Source organism: Trichomycterus rosablanca, chromosome 24, assembly GCF_030014385.1.
Source record: "Trichomycterus rosablanca isolate fTriRos1 chromosome 24, fTriRos1.hap1, whole genome shotgun sequence".
Lineage (NCBI taxonomy): Eukaryota > Metazoa > Chordata > Actinopteri > Siluriformes > Trichomycteridae > Trichomycterus > Trichomycterus rosablanca.
This window is the reverse complement of record NC_086011.1, coordinates 19,513,887-19,522,227: the sequence shown is the minus strand read 5'-3', so window position 1 is coordinate 19,522,227 and position 8,341 is coordinate 19,513,887. Positions and strand designations below refer to the sequence as shown.

At 40.6% G+C, this 8,341-nt stretch overlaps 2 protein-coding genes across 8 annotated transcripts in view; one reads left to right on the top strand and one right to left on the bottom strand.

Annotated features, from left to right (window-relative positions):
- The window catches only part of LOC134301660 (synaptonemal complex protein 3-like), a 5,795-nt gene extending 536 nt beyond the window's left edge, over positions 1 to 5,259 (bottom strand). Inside the window, exons 1-8 of one of the 5 annotated variants that reach the window (XM_062986472.1) lie at positions 5,238 to 5,259; positions 3,914 to 4,005; positions 1,931 to 1,994; positions 1,804 to 1,838; positions 1,309 to 1,426; positions 865 to 964; positions 604 to 702; positions 193 to 297 (exon numbers count right to left, since the gene is read on the bottom strand). In XM_062986472.1, coding sequence (XP_062842542.1) covers positions 193 to 297; positions 604 to 702; positions 865 to 964; positions 1,309 to 1,426; positions 1,804 to 1,838; positions 1,931 to 1,994; positions 3,914 to 3,959 — 567 coding nt within the window. In that variant the 5' untranslated portion in view covers positions 3,960 to 4,005; positions 5,238 to 5,259. Of the gene's footprint in view, positions 1 to 192; positions 298 to 603; positions 703 to 864; positions 965 to 1,308; positions 1,427 to 1,803; positions 1,840 to 1,930; positions 1,995 to 3,913; positions 4,006 to 4,814; positions 5,031 to 5,237 lie in introns of those variants that run through there. The other 4 variants (XM_062986473.1, XM_062986471.1, XM_062986474.1 and 1 more) reach the window with 4 other exon arrangements.
- A 55-nt stretch (positions 5,260 to 5,314) lies between these two features.
- On the top strand, positions 5,315 to 8,048 carry dram2b (DNA-damage regulated autophagy modulator 2b). Of its 3 annotated transcripts, none has more exons than XM_062986467.1 (9): positions 5,315 to 5,470; positions 5,745 to 5,789; positions 6,075 to 6,210; positions 6,340 to 6,407; positions 6,518 to 6,660; positions 6,779 to 6,956; positions 7,279 to 7,358; positions 7,482 to 7,574; positions 7,701 to 8,048. In XM_062986467.1, the coding sequence occupies exons 3-9, from the start codon at positions 6,080 to 6,082 to the stop codon at positions 7,812 to 7,814; spliced, it is 807 nt and encodes a 268-aa protein (XP_062842537.1). In that variant the 5' UTR covers positions 5,315 to 5,470; positions 5,745 to 5,789; positions 6,075 to 6,079; the 3' UTR covers positions 7,815 to 8,048. The 3 variants fall into 3 exon arrangements, with proteins under 3 accessions (XP_062842537.1, XP_062842536.1, XP_062842538.1); XM_062986466.1 differs by having other exon boundaries at positions 7,698 to 8,048; XM_062986468.1 differs by lacking the exons at positions 5,315 to 5,470; positions 5,745 to 5,789 and having other exon boundaries at positions 6,089 to 6,210; positions 6,340 to 6,366; positions 7,698 to 8,048.
- Positions 8,049 to 8,341: the final 293 nt, after the last annotated feature.

Here is an 8,341-nt window from a genome sequence, read left to right as displayed (position 1 = left end):
TTATAAATAATACTAAACACTTAAAATAATATAATAAGAACAGAACACCTCCTGTACTGGGATTGCTGCTGCTGCTACAGTCTCTCACCCACCTTCACACCAAAATCACCAAACACATTCTCACATTCTCCAGACTGATCAGTGTAAAAACCTGAACCAGTCAGACCAGTTTCACCAGTCTGACACACTCACAGCACTCATGAGGATTTTTTTCTGCAGTAGCGCTATCTCCTGGCGTAGGTCGTTCAACGCAGCAGTGTTCTGATCCTCATGCGCTTCCTGCAGCTCCTGTGAGCTCTTCAGAACCAAAGCAGAAACCAACACTGGAGCTGTTACTGCGTACTTACATACACACACATGACCACAAGTATGTAGACACCCCTAATTATTTAGTTCAGCTGCCTCTGTGACATTAAGCATATAAAAACTCCATATTAATGCCCAACGTTCAGCTCATGGTCAGGTGTCTACATTCTTCTGGCTGTAGAGTGTATTTCCCAAATATAATAAGAGGACAGTACAAACAGTTGTAGGTGTCTGTGAGCTTGAGAATGTATAATGTAGTGTCTCTGCTGTGCAGTTGATCGTTTTATCCTGCTGTACCTTTGCGTAATGATCTACAAGCTGTTTGAGCGTCTTCAGTCTCTGATTTTGAGAAGCTCTCATCTGCTGAAACATCATCTGTAGGTGCTGAAACAGAGACTGGTGCAAGAAACAAGAACACATGATCAGTGTGAGTCTCATCTATCAGTACAACCTTTAACATGAATTATTTATCAAAATAAATGTGATATATTCATGTTGTTCATGCTGTTGTAATAAATATGAATCTAAACTGTGCTGATCTGTAACAGTGGAACTGACCATGAGTTTCTTGTCCTGATCTTTAGATTTCTGGATGTCCGTGTCCCACTGCTGGAACTCTGAACTGAACTGAGAGCTGTAATCCTCACAGATCTGAGCCCTAAAATACACAATAACACAGTCAATTACCCCCAAACATTACAATTCAGACAGGATACAATCCAGATTACTGAGGGGCCTGACAGTGCTAACCTGGCAGTGGTACCATAAACCATCCACCACCTTTAGATTAAAAGTTCAGAACTTTAAACGTTGAGCCTTCGCTGGTGCACTGAATTACTGTCTGAGTCAAACCTCTGATCATTACTGATCTAATAAATGTGTAAATATTTATTTTTTTTTATAATTTTTCTTTTCTATATAATTGCATTGTAAATGGGGTTTAAATAGTGGTAATAACATTATTATTACAGTTATTTTTTATTATGGTAGATTGTATAATACCTCTCTTTTTGATGACACCTCCACAGCTCCTCGATCTTCTGTTGGCTCGTTTTAAGAGCTGAACTGGTGAGCGACTCCAAACATTTTCTTTTAGCCACAAATGACTTGTTAATATCCGCTGTAAAAATAAAACAATCCCCACAGTACAACATCTAATCAGAGAGGTACAACCTTCAGACCAGCACACAAACTACAATTATTAAAGAGTCTTTAGTAAAACACAACATTTTAAATGTTTGGGCCTGTTACAAACATTATTCTCATCACTAGTGTATAACACAGACTAGTTATGCTCAGAAAGTTATTAATAATAAACCTGATATTAAAAATGTGGAATTGTAGAACCTAGTGATTACTTGTGCTTATCTTAAATAATCATGATTACATTACAAATATGTAATCATGTACTGAATGTGACACCATCAGTAGAGACTGTAATTAAAACCCAGACAGTAGGAGGACTAAAGACTGAACGTGGTATAGAACATGCAGCACCTCTGAAACTGTCCAGCATGGTCTTCATGCCCCCCCTGCAAACAGAAACAAAATTCACTGGAGATCAGGATCAAGCTCAAAATAACAACTAATGAACTAATGATTATATTACCGTGTGTGTTCTTACCCCTGAGGTGTGTTTATACTCCGGTCGGTGGAGGATCTGCGCTTCTGCCCCTTGACTGCAGCACCTGAACAAAAACACTGGGGTTTAACACTTCACTAACACAGTGTCTAACACACTAACACCAAGGTGCTGCACAGGTACATGATTGTTCTTTAAGGTTAACCTGTACGGAATATTGTAAACTCATCAAGTCACAAAACGTCTGGAGAATATGTACGATGATTTGGTATAAAGGTATTAAATGAAATAAAACGAATAAACACGATATTCTGTAGACTAAAAGTGTGATGTAGTTTGTTCAAATTAATATATATACAGTGTATCACAAAAGTGAGTACACCCCTCACATTTCTGCAGATATTTAAGTATATCTTTTCATGGGACAACACTGACAAAATGACACTTTGACACAATGAAAAGTAGTCTGTGTGCAGCTTATATAACAGTGTAAATTTATTCTTCCCTCAAAATAACTCAATATACAGCCATTAATGTCTAAACCACCGGCAACAAAAGTGAGTACACCCCTTAGTGAAAGTTCCTGAAGTGTCAATATTTTGTGTGGCCACCATTATTTCCCAGAACTGCCTTAACTCTCCTGGGCATGGAGTTTACCAGAGCTTCACAGGTTGCCACTGGAATGCTTTTCCACTCCTCCATGACGACATCACGGAGCTGGCGGATATTCGAGACTTTGCGCTCCTCCACCTTCCGCTTGAGGATGCCCCAAAGATGTTCTATTGGGTTTAGGTCTGGAGACATGCTTGGCCAGTCCATCACCTTTACCCTCAGCCTCTTCAATAAAGCAGTGGTCGTGTTAGAGGTGTGTTTGGGGTCATTATCATGCTGGAACACTGCCCTGCGACCCAGTTTCCAGAGGGAGGGGATCATGCTCTGCTTCAGTATTTCACAGTGCATATTGGAGTTCATGTGTCCCTCAATGAAATGTAACTCCCCAACACCTGCTGCACTCATGCAGCCCCAGACCATGGCATTCCCACCACCATGCTTGACTGTAGGCATGACACACTTATCTTTGTACTCCTCACCTGATTGCCGCCACACATGCTTGAGACCATCTGAACCAAACAAATTAATCTTGGTCTCATCAGACCATAGGACATGGTTCCAGTAATCCATGTCCTTTGTTGACATGTCTTCAGCAACTGTTTGCGGGCTTTCTTGTGTAGAGACTTCAGAAGAGGCTTCCTTCTGGGGTGACAGCCATGCAGACCAATTTGATGTAGTGTGCGGCGTATGGTCTGAGCACTGACAGGCTGACCCCCTACCTTTTCAATCTCTGCAGCAATGCTGACAGCACTCCTGCGCCTATCTTTCAAAGACAGCAGTTGGATGTGACGCTGAGCACGTGCACTCAGCTTCTTTGGACGACCAATGCGAGGTCTGTTCTGAGTGGACCCTGCTCTTTTAAAACGCTGGATGATCTTGGCCACTGTGCTGCAGTTCAGTTTTAGGGTGTTGGCAATCTTCTTGTAGCCTTGGCCATCTTCATGTAGCGCAACAATTCGTCTTTTAAGATCCTTAGAGAGTTCTTTGCCATGAGGTGCCATGTTGGAACTTTCAGTGACCAGTATGAGAGAGTGTGAGAGCTGTACTACTAAATTGAACACACCTGCTCCCTATGCACACCTGAGACCTAGTAACACTAACAAATCACATGACATTTTGGAGGGAAAATGACAAGCAGTGCTCAATTTGGACATTTAGGGGTGTAGTCTCTTAGGGGTGTACTCACTTTTGTTGCCGGTGGTTTAGACATTAATGGCTGTATATTCAGTTATTTTGAGGGAAGAATAAATTTACACTGTTATATAAGCTGCACACAGACTACTTTTCATTGTGTCAAAGTGTCATTTTGTCAGTGTTGTCCCATGAAAAGATATACTTAAATATCTGCAGAAATGTGAGGGGTGTACTCACTTTTGTGATACACTGTATATATTTATATTAATAATGACATACCTGTTTTGTTGGTGTCCATTGTAGTAGAGCAGTGTTCAGTAGACATTTCTGGTTATTTACAGCAATTATATTATTTAGTGTTACTTTAAATCCTGTAAAACACAAGAAAAAAACATTTAATCAATTAAATTAATGTACGTCTCCCAAACCACATACGCCTCCACTACATAGTGTGCTTCTCTAGTGCTTTACTAGGGTATTATGTTTATATTCTTATACACTTTGTAGTAGTGTCGTACGTGATTTGAGACACAGCCCCCTAAACTTGTTGGCGTTTTTTTTTTAACTGAACCAAGGTACAATAAATGTCTAGCTAAATTAGAAGCGACCGTCTATCATACTGTTTATATATATATATATATATAAGTAAAGAGCTTAATTGGGCGGCACGGTGGCTAAGTGGGTAGCACTGTCGCCTCACAGCAAGAAGGTCCTGGGTTCGATCCCCAGTTGGGGCGGTCTGGGTCCTTTCTGTGTGGAGTTTGCATGTTCTCCCCGTGCCTGCGTGGGTTTACTCCGGGTGCTCCGGTTTCCTCCCACAGTCCAAAGACATGCAAGTGAGGTGAATTGGAGATACAAAATTGTCCATGACTGTGTTCGACATAACCTTGTGAACTGAAGAACCTTGTGTGAAGATAAACTACCGTTTCCTGTCATGAAAGTGTAAAACATGACGTTAAAATCCTAATAAAAACAAAAAACTAATAAAGAGCTTAATTAAAATAAAATGTAAACACAAACTATACTTTAGAAGTAGTTTTTAGAAAAAAAACCTTAGTAGGTTGCCTTACCAAAACCTAGCTAAAAACAAGGATATTACTAGTTTTGTAATAATAAAAGCTTAAACTTTAAAACAGTTAAAATGATTGACTGGTTTAATTAAGTTTTTGTTAGTTTTTACCTCAGAATGAACATTAGCCGATTAGCTTTAGAGCTCGAGCCTGTAAATCCAGTTGGCACGTGAGAGTTAAAGCCACAACGAGTCATTTAAGACCAAAATAGAAATAAAATTACAGTACAGTACTAACTTACTGTTATTTTACATTACAATGTATTATGTGTTTTGAATAACAAATAATAAGTATAATTAGTCATGCTTTGATATTTTACAGTTAAACAGTACGATTTAAAAACGATCCTGAAATGAATCAATTATGAATTGGGAGTCGACTCTTTTAGATATATGTTTTTTAAAAGAGTTAAATCGATTTTAAAGATTTGAAACTGATTCCACAAATAGAAATTAAACTAAACTTAATGAAACTGGTTCCTTATAGAGAATAAATGATATTTACTAAATAAGTAAAAATCCAACTGCCCTTACAGAGGGGTTATAGGCGCTCTGGCAACCCAACAGCTTTCATCCGGGTCCCGCTGTATGACGTCCTGGTGTCTTGTGAGTGCAGGAGGAAGTGGAGTCGCGCTGGTGAAAGTAAACACGTGTGAAAGTGTGAAATTAATCAATAATCAATCACTGACTGATGATCCTGTTACTGTGCATGGGCGAGGAAACACGGGATCAGGTGAAATGACCTCAGAATAATCACTCCACATCAGGTAATCAGGCATTACTGTGAGGTACACTGCTGCTGAATGTGAAAGTGCTGCAGTGTGTGTGTGTGTGAGAGAGTGAGAGAGACACACACTGAGGGTTTAATATAATAAGATCTGATTAATAAAGTTGAGATTATTATGGATGTGAGGGCTCAGTGATCTGTACAGTAGTTGGATGAGAGGAAGTGAGACTGGGACTGAATCACGTGATGATGTGAATGTCCTGATGATACTTTCAGTTCTTCTGAATCATTTTCTCTCTGATGTTTCCTCACAGAGATCGAACCCAGCTCACAGGAGTCTGACCCCACTACACTTACAGGTAGAGAGGTGTTACTATTACTACTAACAATAATTATATGAAAGTACAATGACTAATCATTTACTCATTCATTCATCTATTCATTCCCTGTATCTTGGTCAGGGTCAGGGTGGGTCTGGACAGGGCACCTTGGGATAATTTGAAGCAGCCAATCCACTTACTGTCAACCCGCAGTGGCAACTTTTATAACAGAATTGATCCTGATCAAGTTTCTGTGTGATTAGAAGGTTCTCTGAGGATGGTGTTTTGATTTGGGTGTTATCGGGGTGTTTTGTGGGTGTTCAGGTGAGATGTGGTGGTTTCAGGAGGGTTTGTGCATCATGCCCACGTTGCTGGTTATTTGGACGTCTGCCACGTTTGTTTTTGCATACATCACAGCGGTGGAGCTGAGACATGTCGACCCGTTCGTCCCCTACATCAGGTGAGGAACCAAACCCACAACCTCCAGACTGGGGTCATTTTTACTTTCTGTTTGTACCGCGCTCCTAAATTGAGAAAATAATAAAAGTAAATGTGATGTGTTCATTGTTGTGTGTGTTTGTTGTGGCAGTGATACAGGAACAGTCACTCCAGAGAGGTGTGTGTTTGGGATCATGCTCAGCATCTCAGCATTTCTGGGTAAAAAAAAAAAAAAAAAAAAAAAACTCATTTAATGAGTTCCTGATCCAGATCTGTAGACCACTAAAGTGTGTGTGTGTGTGTGTGTGTGTGTGTGTGTGTGTGTGTAGGTGTCTGTACGATGTATGTGAGGTATAAGCAGGTTCAGACTCTGACTTATCATGAAGAAAAGCGTCTCCTCAACCTTAATAAAGTCGGTCTGGTACTCGGCTGCACCAGCTCCTTCGGCATGTGTGTGGTAGCTAACTTTCAGGTACACACACACACACACACTCAGTAATTTAATTCCAGTGGTGTGATTTAGGACACGACCCCTCACTGAACCCTCTCTCTCTCTCTCTCTCTCTCTCTCTCTCTCTGTGGTTTTGTAGAAGACGAGTGTGTTCTGGATGCACATGGTGGGCGCGGCCCTAACTTTTGGGGTGGGGGCGCTCTACCTCGCTGTTCAGGCTGTCGTCTCGTACCTCATGCAGCCGCACGTTCATCCCAAACGCATGTTCTGGATTCGACTGGGGATCAGCATCTGGACCTTCAGCAGCATCATCAGCAGTATCCTTCATCGTCACCCAGCTATAACCACGCCCACTCTTCCTCAGAAACCACGCCCGCTCTCCATCAGTAACCCCGCCCTATCTTTATCAATAACGACAGCTACAGCAATAACCACGCCCACTATCTGTCAGTAACCACACCCACAGTTTAAATGGAAAGTGAAACTAGGTGCTACAGAAAGTTTGTGTAAACTATTAGATCATGGGTCCCTGTGGGGGAAGTGGGTGGTGGTGGGATGGGGGGGGTCAGGAACTGGGTGAATGGGTGAGTATGATGATGATGATGATGATGATGATGAATCCTTGACTCGGTGTGTTAGTGTTTGTTTCGTCGTTGATCATGTACCAGACTGCAGGACTGGAGGTGAATAAGAAGCTCCACTGGAACCCTGAGGATCCTGTAAGTCCTGCACTGCACCACGGGTGAGAAGATACTGATAGTACTGCTGAATCACACCGTGTGTGTGTGTGTGTGTGTGTGTGTGTGTGTGTGTGTGTGTGTGTGTGTGTGTGTGTGTTGTAGGGGTACGTGGCACACATGGTGAGCACGGTCTCTGAATGGTCTCTGGCCTTTTCCTTCATCAGCTTCTTCTTCACCTACATCAGAGACTTCAAAGTAAGAACACACACACGAGCTCACGGGGACTAACTGTGATGATGATGATGATGATGATGTGTGTGTGTGTGTGTGTGTGTGTGTGTGTAATATGAGTGTATAATAATTTGTGTGTGTGTGTAGAAGATCAGGCTGAGGGCGGAGGCGGATCTACAGAGCAGTAATTTGCATGACTCCGCCCACTTTGGAACAACATGGAATGCTGGAGAGACAACAGCTTTACTCAGTGGATCCATCTAACACTCACACACACACTCACACACTGTATGAACATTATATATATATATACTTTTATATGAACCACTATTAGCTGTTATTTTAAGCTAATGTTATAAATGTGATTTGTTAATCTTGACAGCCAGTATTTTTAAAAGCATTTCTGAAACGTCAGGATCTTTAAAACTGTGTTTATTTTATATGCTGAAACAGTTTTACATTTTTATTTTCAAATAAATATGTGAATAATTCAGGAAACTCTTTATTTGCTTTAAATGTTATTCTGCATGTTTGTTTTAATGCTTCATTAATTTGCACTAATGCTAAGCTAAACCTTTACTGGCTTAAAGTTATTGCTAACCGTTATTATTCTTTTATTATTAATCATTTAAGCATCTTTAAGCTTTGTGTCATAAAATGTTTAATTAAATATTATTTCAGTCACATTAGTATGAATAAAAGTGCTCATGTATATAAATGAGTGTTATATGCAGAGCTAACGGAGCTAAGCTAGCCTGAGTCTGAATTGGTTAGAAAAAAATATATTTTTA